Source organism: Babylonia areolata, chromosome 19 (assembly GCF_041734735.1).
Source record: "Babylonia areolata isolate BAREFJ2019XMU chromosome 19, ASM4173473v1, whole genome shotgun sequence".
NCBI lineage: Eukaryota > Metazoa > Mollusca > Gastropoda > Neogastropoda > Buccinidae > Babylonia > Babylonia areolata.
Genome location: NC_134894.1, coordinates 2,027,121 through 2,051,968, shown reverse-complemented (window position 1 = coordinate 2,051,968; position 24,848 = coordinate 2,027,121). Strand labels below are relative to the sequence as shown.

The following is a 24,848-nucleotide window of genomic DNA, read 5'->3' as shown; positions in this document are numbered from 1 at the left end:
CAAATCCAAAGGCCTAAAAAGCCGAAACAGACAGGTAGAAATAAAAAAAAAGAGAATGCCAGTGTACTTACTCTGTCTGTCAGGACGAACATGGTCAGCAATGGATCGAACCTGAGGCTCTGCAAGTTAAGACAAGCCATTCATCATTCCTGGCACTTGCACTGCATTCCCTATTCATGGAAAATTGTTCAAACGAGGAAATTTTCAAATCATAAGGTGTACAATGAAATGTATCACTGATTCCCAATGTTTTCATGTTTGTGTCTGTGTGTGTGCATGTGCATGCACATGTGTGTGTGTGTGGGTGCTGTACCATAACCAATATACACTACAGCATCTTTAAAATGGGTAACTTGATCTTCTCCACGCATATTCAGGAATGAGGTTAGAACTCAGTCCGTTCGTTTTCATTCTGCCCACTCTTCTCTAAAGTCTACTTCCACTGGTGCTCCCCAAGGTACAGTACTGTCCCCTGTTCTATTTACACTGCACACAAATGACTGCAGAGGCACGGGGGAAACTCCTGTCATAAAATATTCTGATGATTCAGCTATTGAAGATCTGTCCAACTCTGATGCTATCTACTTTAATGAAATCAAAAAGTTCTGCACTTGGTGTGAGGAAAACTATCTGGATCTGAACATATTGAAAACAAAAGAAATGTTGATAGATTTTCGGAAAGACCCCTTGACTGTAGCTAACTTTGTTATAGATGGTCAAACAGTGGAGAGGGTAAATGAATATAAATATCTAGGGACTATCTAAGACAGTATGCTGACTTTTGACAGGAATGTTGATTCCATTCACAAGAAATGCCAATCTAGAATATTTTGTTTGCAGAATATTGGTATAAATTCCAATATTCTTCAAAGTCACTATCGATGTTGCATTGAGTACGTGCTCATAATTTCATTTTTGTGCTGGTATGGAAGTTTGGGAGTGAAAAGTAAGCGTGTTCTGAATGATGTCATGAGTGTGTGCAGTAAGACTGTGGGAATGAAGCAAACTAGTATGCAAGAGCTGTATGAGAAGTGAGTCGTTCACAAAAGTGGACAGATAGCAACTGACGACACCCATATTTTAGCAAAGTACTATGAGCTGCTGCCATCAGGATGACGCTACAGAACTTTTAAACTGAAATCCAGAGCACTGAAGACTTTTATTCCACGTTCAATCCACCTTTTAAATTCTGGAGAATTATATGTGTGTGTGTGTGTGTGTGTGTGTGTGTGTGTGTGTGTGAGTGTATGTGTGCGTGTGCACATGTGCGTGTGTTTCTCTGTGTGTGTGTCACTGTGTGTGTATGCGTGCACGAGCAGGCGCGCATGCGAGAGCGTGTGTGTGTGTATGTGCATGCACGTGCTTTCATGTGAGTTCATGTGAAAGTCCGTGCATGATAGGTTGTACCTTGCTTTAGTCACTGTCTTATTTAGCTTAAACAGGAGTAATAAACATATGTTTCAAATAAAAGTATTTCACATATTAGCTTTAAAATAACTGTAATTAATGATTATCACAACGTAATTATTAACATAAATATATATAAATAAAAGTTAACATCAGGCATATTATTGTATTGAACATTTGTCCTGCATATTACACATTCATCCTACGTATTGCACATTTATAACCACCATCATCATGTGTTTTAATCAAGTAATGTTTAATGTTGTATCTATGTGTGTGTACTGATTGTCTGGTTGTTTTGCTGCACCTGATGCAATTTATCTTGTGAGATAATGAAGTTATTCTTATTTTAATTATAATCAGTGTGCAATATAGTATGTCATGCTCACAATCATATTCAAAATAATGTTTATTTCATTTTATATATTTATGTATTTTTAAATATTGCCTGCAATGTGTGGAATGAAAGTATGAAACAATGTATGTGATATTTTTTACATCTGTGTCTTCGTTATAATCCTAATAACTGTTGTTGTTGTTGTTTTTACAGCGATGGTCTCCATGTTGTTTACTTGTCCATGTTGTGATAATGCACCTGACCAAATTTCTCTAACTGGAGATAATAAAGTTATTCTTATCTTGTCTTAAAATTCACCTGTCTGCATATCGTTAGTCTGATGACCTGAGTGAGTTAGAATTAGCCTCTCCAAGTCTGTATCAAATACAAAACCATCTCTGGGTTTACAACTCTATCACAATGCACAAGAAGTAATCTTGTTAGTGATTCTATACCACATTCTTACATTGACAGAACCAGGGGGAAAAAAAGCCATGATTCAAATTACTTACTTCGTCTTTTCACTTAAAAACAAAGAATAAAAAAGAGAAAGCATTGTTACATATTGATTATTAGATAAAGCAATATCTATTTTGTCTCAAACAGCAATAAAATAAAGCACTGACCATGAATCTAAAATCATATCAGCTTGAAACAATGACTTCCCTGAGTCACATCTATCCTGAGACATGCCTGAAATAAGTTACTGTTAAAAAAAATAATAAATGACTTCTCTGCATTCAATCCATTTCATCTGACACATGTCTGAAAAACATTTCCGTTCAAACTAAATCTGGGTTAAACCCTAGTTTCTCCTGATACAGCCAAAGTGAAGTTTGTATAGTTCTTTGCGACCAATATCTGACACCATTTCACTCACCAAAGCCCAGGTCAAACATTCTGTCAGCCTCGTCAAACACCAAGAATGTCACTCGCTCCAAGTTGACGGCTTTCTTTTTGACAAGGTCGATCAGTCGACCCTGAAAACAGTCGTCATGTTACGGAATGATAGTGAACACACAAGAAGAAACTCTGAAAACATTCTCATGGCAACATATAAACACTTTCACCATCAAGTTTCTGTGTGGAAAACACTCCTCAGTGCCAAATATTTTAGAACTCAGCACTGTCAGTCACATGACTAAGTCTGTGTCAAAACATCACAATGGACTTGTTTACTTCAAACCTGGTCAGGAGGTGTAGGTTAGTCATTATTCTATTGTGCTGGAAAGTCGGCTGAAGCTGTCAAGTTTTGTTACAATTTGAAAAATGGTCCTTTCAAATGACCCCTTGATATCGACTAAAGTTGCCAATGGTGGTGAACTGTCCAGTCGACTTCAGTCACTTAACGGGTGTGAAAGAGCAAAAACAGTTTATTTACAGCTGAAACTAAACAAAATAAAAAGATAAATAAATAACAACAAAAAGAAAGAAACAAAAGAATGTATCTCAAACTGACAACCCAGTGAATGAAAACATTAAACAAATGTAAAGTTATTTAACCCAAATCAATAGTGTAAAATGCTTTTGACAAATAATTTTCTAGGTCTGTATCCAGAGGAAAATAGTTTCAGTTTCAGTAGCTCAAGGAGGCGTCACTGCATTTGGACAAATCCATATACGCTACACCACATCTGCCAAGCAGATGCCTGACCAGCAGCGTAACCCAACGCGCTTAGTCAGGCCTTGAGAGAAAAATAACAACAACGCATATAAAAACCTGAATATAACTCATGTGTGTGTGTGTGTGTGTGTGTGTGTGTGTGTGCGTGTGAGACATACAGACAGACAAAGAGAGAGACAGAGACAGAGAGAGAGCACACATATGATCCATGAAATCAGCCATTCAGATTCAGTTGATTACATTCCACCCACGTATGAACAAGTCCAATACATTGCCGAGACCAAAATGTAAAAACAAAAACACACAACTCAGGAACAAGAACATTACCAACCCACTCCCAAGATAACAAAGTGGCTTAAACAATAACCTAACAACACATCACTAAAACCTACAGAACCTGTAGGTGAGAGATAAAGAGAAAGAAAAAACATACCGGCGTGGCCACGATGATCTCTGCCCCCTCCTGACAGGCTTTGGACTGCTCCCACATGCTACCACCCCCATAGGCACACACCACCTTGATGTTGTACACCTTGCCGAACTTCCTGGCTTCCTGGTAAATCTACAACACCACCACACACACACACCACCTTGATGTTGTACACCTTGCCGAACTTCCTGGCTTCCTGGTAAATCTACAACACCATCACACACACCACCTTGATGTTGTACACCTTGCCATACTTCCTGGTAGATCTACAACACCATCACACACACCACCTTGATGTTGTACACCTTGCCATACTTCCTGGCTTCCTGGTAAATCTACAACACCATCACACACACCACCTTGATGTTGTACACCTTGCCGAACTTCCTGGCTTCCTGGTAAATCTACAACACCATCACACACACCACCTTGATGTTGTACACCTTGCCATACTTCCTGGTAAATCTACAACACCATCACACACACCACCTTGATGTTGTACACCTTGCCATACTTCCTGGTAGATCTACAACACACACACACACACACCACCTTGATGTTGTACACCTTGCCATACTTCCTGGTAGATCTACAACACCATCACACGCACACCACCTTGATGTTGTACACCTTGCCATACTTTCTGCCTTACTGGTAGATCTACAACACCATCACACACACACACCACCTTGATGTTGTACGCCTTGCCATACTTTCTGCCTTACTGGTAGATCTACAACACCATCACACACACACCACCTTGATGTTGTACACCTTGCCATACTTTCTGCCTTACTGGTAGATCTACAACACCATCACACACACACACCACCTTGATGTTGTACACCTTGCCATACTTCCTGGTAGATCTAAAACACCATCACACACACACCACCTTGATGTTGTACACCTTGCCATACTTTCTGCCTTACTGGTAGATCTACAACACCATCACACACACACACCACCTTGATGTTGTACGCCTTGCCATACTTCCTGGTAGATCTAAAACACCATCACACACACACCACCTTGATGTTGTACACCTTGCCATACTTCCTGGTAGATCTACAACACCATCACACACACACCACCTTGATGTTGTACACCTTGCCATACTTCCTGGTAAATCTACAACACCATCACACACACACACCACCTTGATGTTGTACACCTTGCCATACTTCCTGGTAGATCTACAACACCATCACACACAAACACACAACACTTATTTCTTCTTTCTTTTTTTTTTCTTTTTTTATTATTCCAAAGCATTTCCAGACATCCATGACTGTAAGAATCTTGGCTACTGTTCTTGTGACTACACAACAAATGAAAATTCTGTGGCCTTTTATTCTAAATTAACACTTCCCTATAAAATCAATTTTAAAACTAAAAACTGATAAACTGCATTTGTCATAAATGTTTTGGAAGATTCAAAGACCTCAATATTCAAAACAAATTTTCACTGTGTTTGAAGAATATGTGCCTGCATACACACGCACACACACACACCACATACACACACATATTACCTGTTGTGACAACTCTCGAGTAGGAGCCAGGATCAAACCGATAGGCCCATCTCCCGGCTTCAGCTCTCTCTGTGAAAATGAAACAAGTGAGACTTGAGTGGACATTCCCTCACATCACTATTTTCTGTTGCATCACAAGACCTGTCATCGTACAGCTTTCTTCCCAATCCACCTTCAACCCTTTGTCTTCAAACACCTTTATATTCACATGCTTTCAAACTCAATAACTTTTTTTTTTTTAATACTGTCAGTTAATTGCAGCATCATGAAAACTAATCCATCACGTAGCAGCAATGCTATCAATCTTTTCAACCTCTTTTCACTTCTGTTCATTTCCAAACAAAACCTGAAGCACTGGTCAATCAAGGTCAAACTGCAAGATTTTTTTAATTTTTTTCTATTCTCAAAAAGTGTCCTGTTAGCAAAATGAAGCTCTGAATTTAACACTTTAAGAACAGTCATGGTCCAAACTAACATACAGCAATCGCCTAACGAAAACAGTAATGACACTATTGACAGTGATATAGTGCTACCAGTACTAGTAATTATGATGCTAGTAGCAGTACTTATAGCAGCAGCAGCAGCAGCAGCAGCAGCAGCATTATGTTTGTCATTTCAATACCAGCTAGATTACAAGAGGATCCTGATGTCCCGTCACACATTTGCTCTGCAGAAAATGCAGAAAAAAAAGACAATGTGTACAAGCACAAGACAATCATCACCTGGTCCATGATATGGATGAGCAGAGGCCACACGAAGGCTGCTGTTTTTCCACTACCTGTCTTGGCTATGCCAATGATGTCACGCCCCATCATGGCAATGGGAATACCCTGTAAATCATTTGTTGAAACATTCAGAAAATAAGCGTCAGGGTAGTGTGGAGGAGAAAAAAAAAAGAAAAAAAGCAAGGGTGCTGATGTATTATACTGGTACAAATAATGCATAAGTTTTGTTTAGAAATAATCAAATCAACAGTGTAGTTGTTCCTGTCAAAATGTGTGTGATGCCACATCAAGCTGTAGTACACTGTGCTAATAACTGTGCATACATGTAAACACATACATATGTCATTATATGCATGTGTGTGGTGTGTTCCAGTGTGTGTGTGTGTGTGTGTGTGTACATAATGTATAGGTAGATGTCAGCATTTACATGTGTGGGCATGTTCATGTGTTTGTGTGAGCATGTTGATCTGTTTGTGTGTGAAAACAGGAGGCTGACAGGTATGCATAGCCTCCATGCATGCATTCATCCACATCTGTCATCATCCAGGGCATGCACAAGGCACAGACGGATGCTCACACACAGAAAGCTGGAAACAAAACCTATTAACAAAGTAGACAAACACATTTCTTTTTTAAAAGGGAAGTGAAACTGCATTCACTTAATTCCATTACTCATGCAAACCACAATATCAACAAATTTATAGAATGACTAAAAAATACCTGTAAGAAACCATAATCTTCAAATTGGAAGGTCAGCCGTCATTACTGATTATCAATGACCTGTGTGCGCAGAGGCGTCGAAATAAAAAAGAAAAAAGTCTATTATATAAACCTAGTCATAACCTAAGCAGACCTATCTTCCTACCGGAGGGGGTGACAGTCAGAAAGAACATGTCTACATATTCCCTCCCACCGTCACTCGCAGCGTCCATAAAACCAACAACAAAACACACAAAAAGGACAACAGAGCCTGGTCACCTGTGCCTGGATAGGAGTGGGCTGAGTGTACTCCGACTTGCGCACAGAGGTCAGAAGTTTCTCGTCAAACCCAAAGTGACCAAAGCTGCTCACTGGCTTGGGAGGATCAAGACCGGACACCTGGGCACATGGCAGGAAAACAATTCATATTTCTCATTCAGGAACAAATGACACAAACCAACTGCTTCACTCTCAAGGAGGCATCACAGACTTCAGACTGATCCATATACACTACAACACATCTGTTTAAACAGTGTACATCATAATATTATTGATAATGAAATAAATAAAATGAATAAAATCTAAAGAAGTGGATGCCTGACCTACACAGAGTCCAAATGTGTTGCACAGGCTTTGAGAGCCTACCAAGAACTAAGTGAAAACTTTTGAGCGTATTTGTACATAAAAACAGCAAACAAAGATCAAATAAAATATGTATACAGTTCTCTTTTCTGGCACCAGTGGGTCACAGTAAAGTATGTGTAATCAAAATGAAATAACATATATGCAACTAAGTAAACAAATAGGTAAATAAAAAGCAATAGGTGAGTGATCAAAATAAAATAAGTATGAAATTTTGCTTTTCTTTATTTATTCATTCTTTCACTTTCTCAGTTTTAGTTTCGAGGGGGTGTCAAAGCAAGCAGTCTGTTTCAGTTTCCAGGGGGTGTCAAAGCAAGCAGTCTGTCTTAGTTTCCAGGGGGTGTCAAAGCAAGCAGTCTGTTTTAGTTTCCAGGGGGTGTCAAAGCAAGCAGTCTGTTTCAGTTTCCAGGGGGTGTCAAAGCAAGCAGTCTGTTTTAGTTTCCAGGGGGTGTCAAAGCAAGCAGTCTGTTTTAGTTTCCAGGGGGTGTCAAAGCAAGCAGTCTGTTTTAGTTTCCAGGGGGTGTCAAAGCAAGCAGTCTGATCCACATACATCTTCTTTCATGAAATGTTCCAAAGAGAGAAGATGCCTCACCTACTCATAAACCCAATGCCCTAGTCAGGCCTTGAGAGCCTACAAAAAGTGAGTGACTGAGTGTGTGTGGAAGTGTGTGAGTCACTGAGTGTGTGTGGAAGTGTGTGAGTCACTGAGTGTGTGTGGAAGTGTGTGAGTCACTGAGTGTGTGTGGAAGTGTGTGAGTCACTGACTGTGTGTGCGTGCATGAGTGAGTGAGTGGATGAGTGAGTGAGAGTGATTGACTGAGTGAGAGTGTGAGAGAATGCGTGTGAGTGTGCACATATATATGTGTGTGAAAACTGCAAACAAAACGAAATGAAATCAACTGAAAAAAAAATCATTGTATCACTGATCAGGCCACAAGTTAAGTTACCTTGATCCCTAAGGTCCGTCTGAGTTCATCCACCTGCTGCGTGCTCAGTGCCTTGATCTCTTCATGCTCCTCATAAAAGTTGCGCTCAAAGGACTCATAGTCGATGTCAGAGTGATCTATGGGAGGCAGCGGGTCAATGATCTGGTTGGGAGAGATAATTTCATCATTATGTTAATGAATGTGAATCATAATGTTATCATTTCAATCATAAGCTTTACTCATTCTTACACACCATCACTACCCCTGCACACATACACACCTGCCCTGTTGCTACACAGAGAATCAGTTTCACTCACTTTTTTGTTCCTTGTATACTTTCACTTTAATACTGTGAAAGCTTACATTTTGCAACTGACCTAAATCCCCCCCCGCCCCCCCACCCCCCCTCCGCCCCAACAATTTTTTTTTTAAATCCACAAATAAGCAGTGACAATCAAATTCTGCATGTGCTCTCTGAAAAGATAATGCCCTCATTACGATAGTGAATAAACCTGTAGACAAGCATACACGTGCACACGCACACATACACACTCTCTCTCTCTATAAAACAAAAATATGACACTCTCTGAAAAGTTAATGTACTGATTATCATAATAAACTCACACACGCACACACAGACACACACTCAAAAACCAAAATATGACACTCATTGCAACCATCTGAAATGCAAGCAGCAGCAAAACCAATCAGAGAAACAAAGCACCATGAGTACCTTGCTGCGCTCCCCTGGGATGGGATTGCCATCGCTGTCATACTGAATGTCGTCTTCCTCGTCAGCAATCACCCCGGCGTTGGGGTTTTCCTCCATGTACCTCAAGTACTCCTCCATCTCGTCCTCCTTGTCGATGTCGTCACGCACACCTCTGGAACACACACACACACACACAAAAGGAGTACAAACACTCATTCTGACTGGTTTTTACCTATTCTTTTTTTTTTTCTTTTTTTTCTTTTTTTATACATGACTGCAGGTAAATTTTTCATTCCCTCATTCTTGTCTATGTGTTTTCCATTCATAATTCCAACTGCTCCCCAGGGTCAATGTCTATGATGCTGTAGAACAAACTGCACACAGACGCACGCATAAACATGCGTGCGCACGCACAAACAGTGACACACACATATATACAGTCACACAATAAAATACATGTGTAAACATTAAAACAGATTCAGCATATTTCCAAGGAATTCATCAAACAAGCCCAACTGCACATCAACATTTTTAAATACCACGTTTTAAATACCACTTATCTGTGGAATTCACCACACACACACACTCATTCACTCACTCTCCCCCCCCTCTTTCTCTCTCCCCTTACTTCCCCCTCCCGCATACTTTACACTTCCACTCTCTCTCTTCTCACACATGTTGGTGAGACTTTTTTTCACTAGCCACTTATGACTTATTAGCAATAGATAAACAAAAAACAAAATACTTACTTCTCTGCCTTCTTCTTTCCATCGTCAGTGGCTTCAACTTCCTTTGCTTCCGTGATCTCTTTCTGTCAGTAATTGATACAGTGCTGCATGTAATGCAAGTTTCAGTTTTACAATGCAATGTGATATTGCTAACAATCATTTTCGAGTTCCAAACAAATTATGATTTTTGTTCCAAGTATATACTATAGTACACACACACACACACACACACACATATATATATATATATATATATATATATATATATATATTAAACTGAATTTAAATTATGCTGAGACAATTACATAGACAGATACTACAGCTGTTGATTTTTTTTTGTTTGGTTTGGTTTTTAAGCCACAACTGACACTACTCAGTCACTAGTTTATACTGTTTTACTTTTACTGTGTTTTAGTTTCAGTTTCTTGGAAGCATCAAAGCTTGTGCACTGATCCATAAACCCTTCTGTGCAATGTCAGTATTACCACTGCTGCTTTAAAAAAAAAAAAAAAAAAAAGGAAAGAGAAAAATGCCTGAGTGAAATATCCCTGAGTGATGAACATATTCCGTGTGCATGTTAATGTATGGTATGTGTGCATGTTCTTATGGACACGAACACAGCCAATCTGTATTTGGTTTTCTGTGTACCTGTTCGTTTAGTTTACTCTGTACCTGTTCAATCTCACTTCCACCAACAGAGGTGCGTGAAATACTGACAGGATGACACAGCACCTTCATCAACCTACACACACACACACACACACACACACACACACACCACACACATCTCAAGCTTACTTCCAGTCCAGCCATGTAAGCATCCAGAGCATCTTCTGAATCATCGGTGTCATTGCCTTGGTCCCCGGGGCTGCCTGGAGCTGGCTGATAGGCCATCTTGCTAACGGGCTCCTCATCTTCGTCATCCTCAAAGTATCTGCAACAGTCTCTCAGTTAACCACTGGACTCGCAGTTAAAATGAGAAAGTCCACTTAAAGACCCCAAAGACTTTTATGGCCATCAGGGAAGTGGATTCATTGTGTGTCAAGGCCTCAGCATAGGAAAGCATCACCCAATCCTCTCCTGCCATTCTAAACTTCAACAACTCACGTACCCTTTCTCACCTGGGTGGAGTGAGGAAAATCAGAGTAAAACACCTTTCCCAAGGACACAACCCATGGCGAAATGATCCTGGTACCCTGACCACTGGTGAACACCGCATCAGAAGTGACCACTGGTGAACACCACATCAGAAGTCCAACGCCTAACTGGTTCTGCCGTGGCATCCCAGATTCCCCGTGCAAGTTGTCATTTTTGCTTGAAAATCACCAACCTCATAAAGCAAAACTCACAAAAATTCAAATAATGCTCAACAATGAGACTAGGGGTACTTTATAGGGGTTTTTTGTTTGTTTTTATGGGGGAAACAAATCAAGTCTGTATTTTATGGGTGAAAATGATACTGAAATATTTCCAAGTATGTACTGGACAAACAAGCGAGTGCAATTATCATGCTGTTTGCCTCCATTATCATGCTCTTCTAGATCTACACACATGAAAGGGGCAATTGAATGCATTCAAAAATGATTGACTGGAGCAAGAGACCTTAACCTATAATGTATATGAATCAGTTTTGTCATAAAAACATTTTTCCTAAATCAACTGTACTACATAATACAGCCTACTGCAGTATTGGCATGCCAGAACATGTTCTCAATCAGATAAACACATCATTTTATAAGTTTCTTTGGCTAAGAAAACACAGAAACTGCAGGGCTTTTGAAAAAGTAAAGAGAAAAGTTAATGGAATCTGACTGGAGAAGTGGTGGTTTGAACATGATAACAAAACTACAAAAACTTTTGTATTTACAGTGGGCTGAAAGACTATTTATTGCAAAGAAAAAGAATTGGAGTTAAATACCTAAATGTCACAAGATAATACTTAATGGCTTTATAATTATCTGTAAACAAAAGAAAATAACATACATTTATGTCACAGAAAATACTGTAACAGAATTTTGGAAAGTTGTTAAACATATTTTTTTTACACACTGGAAAAACTAAAAAGAGACCAGACTGGCAAGTATCAACCAAGCAATTTCCTTGCCCAGTTATTGTACTACAACAATTCAATTAGAATTTAGATTTATACAAATAAATGTTTTGTATTTTCAGAGCTGGAAGGAAAAAGGTATAGAAAATGTGAAAGATTTAGTCCACACATCAGAAATAGATTGCTTAGCTTTGAACTTGAAGAGAGAGAAAATGTCCTTTGGGAAGGAAATGCAAACTTTTACAATTCAAAAAGTCAATATCTGAATACAAGGCATTGTGAAATGCTATTCTAAATTCATGACTGGGGTGGATTCAGCATGGATAAATTGTAAGAGACACCAATGACCCTGTCACTTGTGATGCAATTCAGTTACAAAACACTTGAATGCTATTAAAACAAAGCAGTTTTATAAAGAAAATACTGGAACTTCGCGGAAGAAAACAAAATCACAAATACAAGATTATGAGTGACCCTATGTTCATGACTTTTGACAAAGAATGTAAAATTTCGAATCAAACCAGGTTTGGCTGTTAGTGTTACGAAAACAAGAAACGAAAGAAATATGGTTGCATGAACTACAGTGGAAGATTAACCACAATATTTATCCCACTAATATTCTCCTCCGAAAAAAGAAAGTTACTGAAACCAATAAATGTGATTACTGTGCCACTGACAATGATTTTGTGGTACATTTCTTTTATTCATGTCCACAAGTACATATGTATTCATTTTCGAAACATTTACTGATTTAGAAACTCTTGCATTCTTAAAAAAACTGGAACTAGGCTTTAAATCTGTCTTTAACAGATGTTCTGTTTGGTGTTCAAAGCTCAATGAAATATATACTCTTTCTAAAAAAAAAATCAGCTGCAATGGGAATTTGACTATCACTCTCATCAGGATCTAAATCAAATGAATCATCAACTGATGACTTAACTGTTGGAGATTTATCTAGACAGAATAGGCAACAAGTGAACAACACACTTCTCCTAACTGCTGTCGAAATTGACATTTTGGCTATAGGCTCAGCCACCTGTTGGCAGTATAGACATTCCAGCTATACTATACTCTATAGGCTCAACCAACCAACAGGAGAATTGAATCATTAATTCCAAATTGATCAAAACACCTACCTCACTACCATATTTTCATAGTTACTACAGTTACTGTTTGGCGGCAAATCAAACAAAATTTGATTTCCAGCCACCTCACCTGCACAGTGCACAGTGGCAGCTATTCTGACACTTTACAACTCTTTGCTTTACAAAACGCAAAGTGTAGCAGCAAAATTTGGCCAAAACATGCTGCAAAATTGCTTTAAAAACCCCACAAGTAGTGAAGTACAAGAAATTTTTCATTTACAAAGTTTTGGTAACCAATCAAACTATTTATTATCATTATATATTCAATTACCCCTGAAAATCCCAGTACACCATGGTTAAAACCATGTTCTCAACTTTTAACCAAAAAGACAAATATGAAATTATGTAATGACTGTGCACATTAACAGTACTGTGCTATAAAACAAGTGCAAGAAATGGAAAAGCAAAATGGGAGACAAGTCCCATTCATGAATCCCAATGCCTCAGTTCACTGCATTGCCAAAAAAGTTAACACTCAAAAGTTTTATAATATTCTTTTTTAAAGAACAAAAAAAAAAAACAAGCAAAAAACGAGTGCGTAAGAGCGTGCGCATGAACATTACACAATGTGATAGCACTGCAAAATTCCTACTTGGCACAAATGTATTTAACAATCCACTCTTTTTCCTTCATACGCAGAACACAACCTGTTCTATGAATAATATCACCGGGTCTAGATGAGAGGAGAGTTGATTACTTACTCTTCTTCGCTCCGGACACGACGCTTGCCCAAATTGGTGTGATAACCCAATGTGCGGCCCGGAGCTCCAAACTTGTATGTGCCAGTACTCCCCATTCCCATTGACATGGCAGCGAATCCAGATGCCGGTGTCAATGGCTGGGATGCCTGAGACGATGAACTGGAACCAGAACTTTGTGAAGACTTCACAAAGCCAAAGCCTTCGAACCCGAAACCTTTAGCCTTTCCATCTCCACCTCTGTGGAACATTTTCGTTCAAGGCCAACAAACACTCTGGTTACTAAGCTTGTCGTTCTAGCGGAGAGAATGTCAGAAGCTAAACAAACAAATGCAGCTGTCCTTGACTCAAAAATATTTATTTTCCACGACTTATTCTTCTTGTTAGATGCAACCGCATTCTGTGAATCAAAAAACCGGAAGTGTATGTTGCTAACATTTCCACTTTCCAGACAGGAAAGAGGTCTAGCTGGGACTATCAATCGTCTCCCTTTGAGCAAAACGTTTTTGTTTGGTTTTTCTCCCTCTTTTATTTTTTTAATTTTTTTTTTAATTACTAATAATATGAATGAATAAACAAAAAGCGCATGTGTAAGTACTTTGAGGGAACACAACGTCAACTGGTTTCAGTGCTTTCTTTTATAATCTGAAAGTAAACTGATTTTACACAAACTGTCGTGTGTTTGCCGCAGCGGCGCTAAAGCCGCGTCTGCCGGTAAGTGCGTTGGCTTCTGCTCCCATTAATATTCCTTAATATATAAATATATAATTTTAACTAAAAGGCGGGTGTGGTTAGCGTATATCGATCAGTCCACACGATCTAACACCTTGAAACTCAACCGAAACTCCACCGATCTGTGGAGACTGACTTACCCCATTCCCCCATACTGAGACCGTCGCACTCATACACGGCCTTAAAAATTGTGGGTCCGAATGCCATGATCTGAGTACTTTCAGTCTATTGTGAATTATCGATGCTAGGTCGCCAAGAAGCCACACACCGCAGCGGTGATCCTGCACAGCTGCACAGTAGCTTCATAACAGGCGATTCGCGGCCTTTTTCTCAGCCGCGGTTTTGTGTTGCGTAAGGCACCTATATATTATATATATGAAATGGTATCAATATTCAATTTTGAGGAATGAAGTTCTCCTGAAAAAAACAACAACAACCGCTGTGTGTGTGCGTGTGAGAGAGAGAGAGAGAGAGAGAGAGAGAGAGAGAGAGAGACTGTCAGTGTAGTGTGTGTGTCAGTGTCACAGTGTGTGTGTGTGTGTGACTGTTATCTGACAGACACAAGCAACCTTAAAAACACACACTGATGATTTGCCACAGGAGTAAAAACTTGAGTCAGTTGGAGGGGTGGCACGTGTGGCTATCATGCAACTTGATTTCCAGACAAGTGGGGGACAGGGGTGGGAGGTGAGCTCTACAGTGATAAACGTTACACTGACCAGCAGGGGGGAGGGGGGGGGAGAGTACAGTAGTAAGAGGGAGGCTTTGGTTGGGTGGGATAAAGGGTTTGCCATCATCCACGGCAGGCTGTTTCAGTGATATTACACCTCAGTCAGTTGCTGCCAAACCCGTCCTTGTGCCAGCAGTCCATAGAAAGCTGTTAATACCAGATCACCATGAGGCGACACACCAGAGGAGGCCCTGTACTGCAGACTAGTAAATCTGAGGGCCTGGGTTCGATCCCAGTATTGGCGCCTGTCGTGTAAAGGGTAGAGATCAGCCACCGACTGATTCCCGGCAGGTCAACATATAACTGAAAGTATTATGCCGACCTTCTACAGTGCCTCACTCTCCAGCCATGTGTATATGCACATGCAGAATACCAAAAGTACATGTTCCAGATCCCATAATCCATACAAATGTTTGGTGGGTAAGGGAAACACAAACTCATACACCTGTATCCTGACAATGATTATCATCTCTCTCTCTCTCTCTCTCTCTCTCTCTCTCTCTCTCTCTCTCTTCTCGGAGCACACAAATGCATTGGGTTTTACTTTTATTCCATATTTTTTTGTCTGGTACTTTCCTTGGTATTGGATCTTCTCACTGCAAAAGTAAAAAACAATGCAAACAATGAGTATGCATTAGTGAAGACTCGGAAACAACAACAACAACAAAAAATTTAAGGCGCGATTGAAAATAACTGCGACATAAAGCTCCTTTTCTAATTAAAAAAAAAACATTAACAAAAAAAACACCTCCAAATTTTTAGTGAATAATTTTCAACTTTCCAAGTAAAATTCACAATTAGCAGCACATCATGTTTTCTTCCCACAGTCTGCCCAGTACAAACGTGATGCATGATACGTACACAAGAAACTAAAAAGAACTGAAGGAATTAAGCTGAGATATATCTCCTTTCCACAGTCTTCACAAAATGTGTTCACTGCATCTCTCTCTCTCTCTCTCTCTCTGTGTGTGTGTGTGTGTGTGTGTGTGTGTGAGTGTGTGTGTGTGTGTGTGTGTGTGTTGAGAGAGAGAGAGAGAGAGAGAGAGAGAGAGAGATCCAATATGCCTCAGTTCACATTAGCAATAAATTCTTATTATATTGTTACAGTGTGTCAGGCGCCTATGGTGGAAGCGTGGGATTTTCCCAGCTGTGGTACAAGGAGAGAGTGGATTGTGCACCTACCCTCTGCCTGTTGTCCTTCCCCTTCCTTCTTCACCTTCTACCCCTGCCCCCACCTTTAACCTGACTATAAACACTTTCCAGAAGACACACAAAATTGATTCACTGGACATGTAACATTTCCTGAGTCCACATTAACCAACATTTTTTCATACTTTTAATCTTTCCATTGTCACCATTCACAGATCACCCACATGCAAATGACAACTTCCCACTCTCTACATAAATGTTATCTGCTAAAAATACATTGCTTTATATAATATTGTGAAACCAGTAACTTCACGAAATCCCTGAGACTTTTAGTTACATTGTGAAATCACTGAGACTACCACAGATTTCATGAAATCACCGAAATTCCTAGTGATTTCATGAATTCTCCAAGCACATTCGTCAGTTATTTCATGAAGTAACTGAAGTCCACATGCACAATCAAACCTCATATAAATCATTAGAAATCTGCCAATAACTACTTTGAGTCCTTTTGTTATGCTCAGGGTTTTTCAAGGAGGCATCACTGAGTTCAGACAAATCCATATAAGGTACACCACATCCATTAGGGAGATGCCTGACTACAAGCATAAGCCAACATGCTAGTCAGGTCTTGAATGCATGCATATGATACTTGTGTACCTATCAGAGTGGATTCTTCCTACATGCTTTTGCCACAAAACAACACTTAAGCGCCATGGGGTCTATTTCAGTGCGCCATGAACGTGATGCACACGGGACCTTAGTTTATTGTCTCACCCGAATGACTGAACACTCAATTTGATTTTCCACTCCAACTTGGGAGAAAGGGTGAGACCAGTACTCAATCCCAGACCCTCACAGACACTGTACTGGCAGACAGGCATCTTAACCAGTCTGTCACCTTAGGGTGAGACCAGTACTCAATCCCAGACCCTGACAGACACTCTACTGGCAGACAGACATCTTAACCAGTCTGTCACCTTAGGGTGAGACCAGTACTCAATCCCAGACCCTGACAGACACTGTACTGGCAGACATCTTAAGCAGTCTGTCACCTTAGGGTGAGACCAGTACTCAATCCCAGACCCTGACAGACACTGTACTGGCAGACAGACATCTTAACCAGTCTGTCACCTTAGGGTGAGACCAGTACTCAATCTCAGACCCTCACAGACACTGTACTGGCAGACATCTTAACCAGTCTGTCACCTTAGGGTGAGACCAGTACTCAATCTCAGACCCTCACAGACACTGTACTGGCAGACAGACATCTTAACCAGTCTGTCACCTTAGGGTGAGACCAGTACTCAATCCCAGACCCTCACAGACACTGTACTGGCAGACAGACATCTTAAGCAGTCTGTCACCTTAGGGTGAGACCAGTACTCAATCCCAGACCCTCACAGACACTGTACTGGCAGACAGACATCTTAACCAGTCTGTCACCTTAGGGTGAGACCAGTACTCAATCCCAGACCCTCACAGACACTGTACTGGCAGACAGACATCTTAACCAGTCTGTCACCTTAGGGTGAGACCAGTACTCAATCTCAGACCCTCACAGACACTGTACTGGCAGACAGACATCTTAACCAGTCTGTCACCTTAGGGTGAGACCAGTACTCAATCCCAGACCCTCACAGACACTGTACTGGCAGACATCTTAACCAGTCTGTCACCTTAGGGTGAGACCAGTACTCAATCCCAGACCCTCACAGACACTGTACTGGCAGACAGGCATCTTAAGCAGTCTGTCACCTTAGGGTGAGACCAGTACTCAATCCCAGACCCTGACAGACACTGTACTGGCAGACAGGCATCTTAAGCAGTCTGTCACCTTTCTCCTTATTTTGCTCAACAAACATCAAGGAAAGGTTACCAGAATAATGGAACACCAAGGAAAGGTCAGAATGATACCACACTGATGTTCGGCCATATCTTCTTCAGTTCTCTAATTACAGTGGCAGTGAATTCAGCTCCGTTATCACTTTAAGAACGACATTGGCTCCAAGAAGAAGAAAGGTGTCCATGGACTGGTATGCAACTTTTGCACATTTTGATATGAAGAGCCGCAGAATGCAAAACTTAGGTGATCTAGAAAATAACACGACCCATTTGCAGCAGTAATGTTATATTGTTTATATATCAGTGACATCCACCTGGCCTCTGGGTGAGAACTCGATCCCTTGATCCTTACTCAGGTTGGGATCCAACACAGCTCTCTTTGTTAAGGGCCATGACTCGATCCTTCCATCCTTACTCAGGTTGGGATCCAACACAGCTCTCTTTGTTAAGGGCCATGACTCGATCCTTCCACCCTTACTCAGGTTGGGATCCTACACAGCTCCCTTTGTTAAGGGCTATAACTCGATCCTTCCATCCTTACTCAGGTTGGGATCCAACACAGCTCTCTTTGTTAAGGGCTATAACTCGATCCTTCCATCCTTACTCAGGTTGGGATCCTACACAGCTCCCTTTGTTAAGGGCTATAACTCGATCCTTCCATCCTTACTCAGGTTGGGATCCAACACAGCTCTCTTTGTTAAGGGCCATGACTCGATCCTTCCACCCTTACTCAGGTTGGGATCCAACACAGCTCTCTTTGTTAAGGGCTATAACTCGATCCTTCCATCCTTACTCAGGTTGGGATCCAACACAGCTCTCTTTGTTAAGGGCCATGACTCGATCCTTCCATCCTTACTCAGGTTGGGATCCTACACAGCTCCCTTTGTTAAGGGCTATAACTCGATCCTTCCATCCTTACTCAGGTTGGGATCCAACACAGCTATCTTTGTTAAGGGCTATAACTCGATCCTTCCATCCTTACTCAGGTTGGGATCCTACACAGCTCCCTTTGTTAAGGGCTATAACTCGATCCTTCCATCCTTACTCAGGTTGGGATCCTACACAGCTCTCTTTGTTAAGGGCTATAACTCGATCCTTCCATCCTTACTCAGGTTGGGATCCTACACAGCTCTCTTTGTTAAGGGCTATAACTCGATCCTTCCATCCTTACTCAGGTTGGGATCCAACACAGCTCTCTTTGTTAAGGGCCATGACTCGATCCTTCCATCCTTACTCAGGTTGGGATCCTACACAGCTCTCTTTGTTAAGGGCCATGACTCGATCCTTCCATCCTTACTCAGGTTGGGATCCTACACAGCTCTCTTTGTTAAGGGCCATGACTCGATCCTTCCATCCTTACTCAGGTTGGGATCCTACACAGCTCTCTTTGTTAAGGGCCATGACTCGATCCTTCCATCCTTACTCAGGTTGGGATCCTACACAGCTCTCTTTGTTAAGGGCTATAACTCGATCCTTCCATCCTTACTCAGGTTGGGATCCAACACAGCTCTCTTTGTTAAGGGCTATAACTCGATCCTTCCATCCTTACTCAGGTTGGGATCCAACACAGCTCTCTTTGTTAAGGGCCATAACTCGATCCTTCCATCCTTACTCAGGTTGGGATCCAACACAGCTCCCTTTGTTAAGGGCTATTTATATTTCTTTCTCATGAAGACCATAATGAATGAGTCATCATGTGAAGCCAAGTCACATGTAGCGACCACTTGTCACTGAATGTCAGAATGATATCTATTCAAAGCGAGGTGCTTCCATGGAGGAGAAAGAAAACAAACAAACAAACAAACAAAAAACAAACAAACACACATAACGGATACAGGTCTATCTCCTCCTCTCCCCCCCACCCCCACCCAACACCCCCGCCCCCCCTCTCCCTCTCCCTTCCCCTCGAGTCAGTTTAAAACAGTTACACAGATTCACTGAAGCAAGCTAGCAAATTTGTATTCAATGAGTGATAAAATTTCAGTGCTTTCATGAAATCTCTGATGGCCATGATGGTTACTAAAATGAAAACATTCAGGGGTTGTTTCATTCAATTACTGGTTTCACAATCTTACAGTAACATATAGAGGACACATTCCAAATAAGGAGGCAATTAAAAATCTGCAATGAAAGCAACATGCCAACAAATAGGTATCACACAATCAAGTTCTTCTTGAAACACACAAGAAGCATGTGGGAAAAAGAAGTGCAAAAAAGACATGCACAGTAGAGAATGGAGACAAACACACAACTGAACTGCAAGATTTGGGTCAAGAAAAGGAAGGCCAAGCAAAAACCAAGATATGAGAAACTATAATACTTTCTCTTTTATGGCAGCTCTATCAGAAATCAAGAAAAATGATCACTTTATAGTTCCAGAATTGTGGGCGTCACCGTCCTAAAGACAACACTCTGTTCTATCGCGGGGTGAGTTAAAAGGAAGGTGGTAGTATGGTTAAGACACTCATCTGCCAATACTGTGTCCATGGGGTCTGGGTTCAATTCCCGCTTTCGCCCTTTCTCTCAAGTATGACTGGAAAAGTCAAACTGAGCGTCTAGTAATTCAGATGAGACGATAAACCGAGGTCCCGTGTGCAGCATGCACTTAGCGCACTGAAAAAGAACCCACGGCAACAAAAGAGTTCCTTGTCTTCTGGCTAAATTCTGTTGAAGAAATCCCTTCTGACAGGTACAGAAGCACTCAAGGCCTGAATGAGCGCTTTGGGTTCTGCTGCTGTCCGGCACATTATATCTAGCAGATTATGCTGTAGCGTATATATGGATTTGTCCGAACACAGAAATGCCTCCAGAAACTGGTGAGTCAATGAAGACAGTGCACAGATCCTCTTTTTCTTTCTTTAGAACAAAAAACAACACAGGACAACAAAACAAGTCCAAACACGGATTTTAAAAAAAAAGAAAAAAGCATGCAGTCGTCAAGCAAATCAATAACCAAGCCAAAATGTGGCTTGCCATGCTATAACTTGTCTTCACTTTCCTTGGCCTTTGGAGCGGAACGGCCTTTGGGGACATAGCCTTTACTTGTACGATCCTGCATCACCTTTGATGCCTCATGTAATCGCTCCACGAAATCCAGGACTCCTGTAAGTAATCCCAAGCAAGACGTCAGCACCGGCTCCTATCACTACTGTCCCCTTTCTGCTGTCATGAACACTAATGCACATGGTGTTGACCTTAACAGCAGAGGGGCACATTCTTAACCTGACCTCAAACAAGGTATTACTGAATCACTTCTCTGAAATGGCTGGGAATTCTAGGTCTGACCTGTCTGTCCTGAACACAGCATCCTGTGTCCTATATTGTGCATTATGAACAATAAGTCATTAATGAGATGGAAACCTGTGTGGCTGATGTCAAGGTGTGGATGGACAGAAACAAACTAAAACTTAACGGAGAGAAAACCGAGCTCTTAGCTGTAGGAGACCGAGCTCGTCTCTATGAAATAAAAAAAAGGGCCCAGTCACTCTCGGCACTTCCACAGTTACATTTCAAACATCAGCTAAATACCTAGGTGTACATACTGATCAGACCTTGACCATGGCTGACCACATTACATCCCTGTGTCGCTCACGCAATTTTCATCTTCGCAGACTAGCCTCAGTCAGACCATACTTAACGGAGAAAAACATGACTCAGTTGGTTTCCTCTTTTGTCCTGTCCAGACTAGATTACTGACAATTCTACCTTAGCAGGTTTACAATCTTCCTCTCTTATTGGACTACAGAAAGTACAGAACAATGCTGCACGACTTGTCCTAGCAAAAAAGAAATCTGATCATGTCACACCTCTCTTGCATCAGTTACACTGGCTTCCTATAGAGTCTCGCACTCATTATAAACTAGCGACATTTGCCTTCCGACATTTTGATGAATCTCTTCCCCCGTATCTCTCCTCTGTGCTGGAAACGTACGAACCATGTAGAACGCTAAGATCAGTTCTGAACTGTTACTTAAAGTCCCAAGAACTAATTTAAAATGTGCAGGGGAAAGGTCTTTTAGGGCTCAAGTACCCCAAATTTGGAATTCTTTGCCATCATCCCTCAGAAATGCTCCTGATCTCCAGACCTTCAAGTCAGATCTGAAAACGCACCTTTTCTGTAAACATTTCTGTACTCAGCACGATGGATAATCCAAAGTCTGTTCGCCACATGGAGTTTTATGCTAGAGATACTCATACTCACGTAATCCTGTTTTAGTGCAGTTGATATATTTAATGCGTCTGGGCGCGCGCGCGCGTGTGCATGTGTGTGTGTGTGTGTGTGTGTGCGCGCGCGCGCGAGTGTGAGTGTGAGTGTGCGCGTGCATGTATGTGTGTGTCTAAAAAATGTGTTTTTAAGGAATGTATTTCTTTTTAATCTAAGCATTATTTAGTTGATATTTTTATTGTTTGGTGGATCATGCTTTTTTTTTTTTTTAAATTCTGTGAACGCATTGGATTGAGCTGTTGTAATGTTTTATGTTATGTTTATAACTGGCTCGATGATGTAAGGCGCTTTGAGCAGCATTAGTACTTGATATCGCGCCATAGAAATGTTATGAATTATTTTATTATTATTATTACTTTTGTTTTTCCTGAACTTCTATCCATATAAGATAGGTTCATCTACTGTATGGCTGAAATATGACAATACACTGTTTTAAATCAGAATCATATCAAGGCTGATTTGGAGCCTGGAACTGAGTATGGTGATCATTGTTCGTAGTTCATGGCAAAGAAAACAATCAAACGTTCCCATGAATCAGAATGAACCCTGCTGACAAACACCTTACTCGGGTGAAGCGGAGGTTGGGGTGGACACAACGGATTACAGAAGAGGCAGACTGACAGAACAGACATGAAAGTGTATGGCGTTACAGAGCTCTGATTATGACAGGCATCAACACTACATCAGTCCACATGGCTGAAGCAACAACAGCGAACAACCCATCAGTGCTCACGAAACAGGGTCTTACAAGTACTTGACACTAACTGTGTGGCACCAAGAGGTTCACGTGTCTGCCTCACTGGTGCTGGTAAAGCATTCCTGCTGGACGGGCTCTGACAGGAAGACCAGACTGACAACACCAAGGCCACACACTTTGTACTCACTGGTTGTTGCTTAAAAAATATTTACTCTTGTTTTTTTTTTTCCCAAAGTATTATCATTATTATCGTTATCATTATAATTAGTCATTCGGATGAGACGATAAACCGAGATCCCGCATGCACTGAGCATGTATTTAGCGCACGTAAAAGAACCAACGGCAACAAAAGGGTTGTCCCTGGCAACATTCTGTAGAAAAGTCCGCTTCGATAGGGAAACAAATAAAATTGCAAGCAGGAAAGAGAGAAAAAAAAAAAAAGAGAGAGAGAGAGGGGGGGAGTGGGGAGGGGGGTGTGCTGGGTGGTTGGGGTGGAGTGGGGGGGGGGGGGGTGACGCTCTCAGTGTAGCGACGCGATCTCCCTGGCGAGAGCAGCCCGGATTTGGCACAGAGAAATATGTTGTGACAAAAGAGTAATACAATATAATACAATTATTATGATTGTTAGTATCATTATTTCTATTGTTGATGGTTTCACCATTAAAATTTTAGCAGACATGACCAAATGAGCTAAAAGAGAGATATCATTTTGCCTCATCACTTGACGTGCGCTGTGGACGCCCCAACAGCTGACGTGCTGCTTCCTGCCCACACAGGCTCCATGTTGTGCTGTCAGCAAGTTGCAGACCAAACCACTGACAGTGGGCTCTGTACTCACCGGAGCTGGCCAGCCAGTTGTAGGCAATGGTAGGTATCTGTGACTGGGGGTCATCAAAGTAGGTCAGGTAGAACCCGAAACCGTTCTGGGGACAGCGGGGAACAGAAAAATTAGAATGTCCCGTCATTATCTCGCTCATTTCCAGGAAAATATTTGTCATTCTTATTGTCATACATAAATCAGCAAAGAAATCCTATCCATCAGGATTGCTGCAGAGAACAGCGGCACCAAAAATGTAAGACAGTTATACAAAACCTCTCACTGCTAATGTCTTTACAAAACCTCTCACTGCTAATGTCTTTACAAAACCTCTCACTGCTAATGACTTTACAAAACCTCTCACTGCTAATGTCTTTACAAAACCTCTCACTGCTAATGACTTTACAGTCACATTTATCATCTGTCCCTTTGCTTGTTTCCTTCTACAATGAATACATTGGATTTTTTTTAAAGTACAGTATGTTTACTTTTCTAACAGCTGCTCTCGCATCGTTGGACGCCTGAGGCAATCAGATCGATCCTACATTGTGCGGTCCTCAGCCAGTCTGCTGCACTCAGCACATCATCTGTCCCCAGGTCTGGGAGGGATCTTGTTTGTATGTGTGATAACAAGAAGAAAACAATGGAAAACAACAACAAACGCTCCTATAAGTTCATCTTCTTTATTTTCAAAATATTCCCCCGGCCTGGTTTCAGATTACTGCTTGAAAAGCCTCATGCTGCTGCTGGGTGTTTGGTTTACCACTTTTACCTGTTTCCAGTTTGAAACACATTTATAAAGATTTGTTTGGATTTCCGATTTCACGTTATTATACGTGTTCACGTTGTTGTTGTTTCATCCCTAGTCAGTACTAGTGGAGTGTTCCAATGTGACAGCTTTTCATCCCTAGACAGTACTAGTGGAGTGTTCCATTGTGACAGCTTTTCATCCCTAGACAGTACTAGTGGAATGTTGTATTGTGACAGCTTTTCAT

The 24,848-nt window shown here is 41.1% G+C and overlaps 1 protein-coding gene across 1 annotated transcript in view; it reads right to left on the bottom strand.

Annotated features, from left to right (window-relative positions):
• LOC143293372 (ATP-dependent RNA helicase DDX42-like) overlaps positions 1-14,065 on the bottom strand; it is a 38,172-nt gene extending 24,107 nt beyond the window's left edge. The window contains exons 1-11 of the mRNA XM_076604180.1: positions 13,662-14,065; positions 10,564-10,699; positions 9,787-9,848; positions 9,059-9,209; positions 8,347-8,487; positions 7,037-7,156; positions 6,056-6,163; positions 5,334-5,402; positions 3,802-3,930; positions 2,625-2,724; positions 72-119 (exon numbers count right to left, since the gene is read on the bottom strand). Coding sequence (XP_076460295.1) covers positions 72-119; positions 2,625-2,724; positions 3,802-3,930; positions 5,334-5,402; positions 6,056-6,163; positions 7,037-7,156; positions 8,347-8,487; positions 9,059-9,209; positions 9,787-9,848; positions 10,564-10,699; positions 13,662-13,909 — 1,312 coding nt within the window. The 5' untranslated portion in view covers positions 13,910-14,065. The remainder of the gene's footprint in view (positions 1-71; positions 120-2,624; positions 2,725-3,801; positions 3,931-5,333; positions 5,403-6,055; positions 6,164-7,036; positions 7,157-8,346; positions 8,488-9,058; positions 9,210-9,786; positions 9,849-10,563; positions 10,700-13,661) is intronic.
• Positions 14,066-24,848: the final 10,783 nt, after the last annotated feature.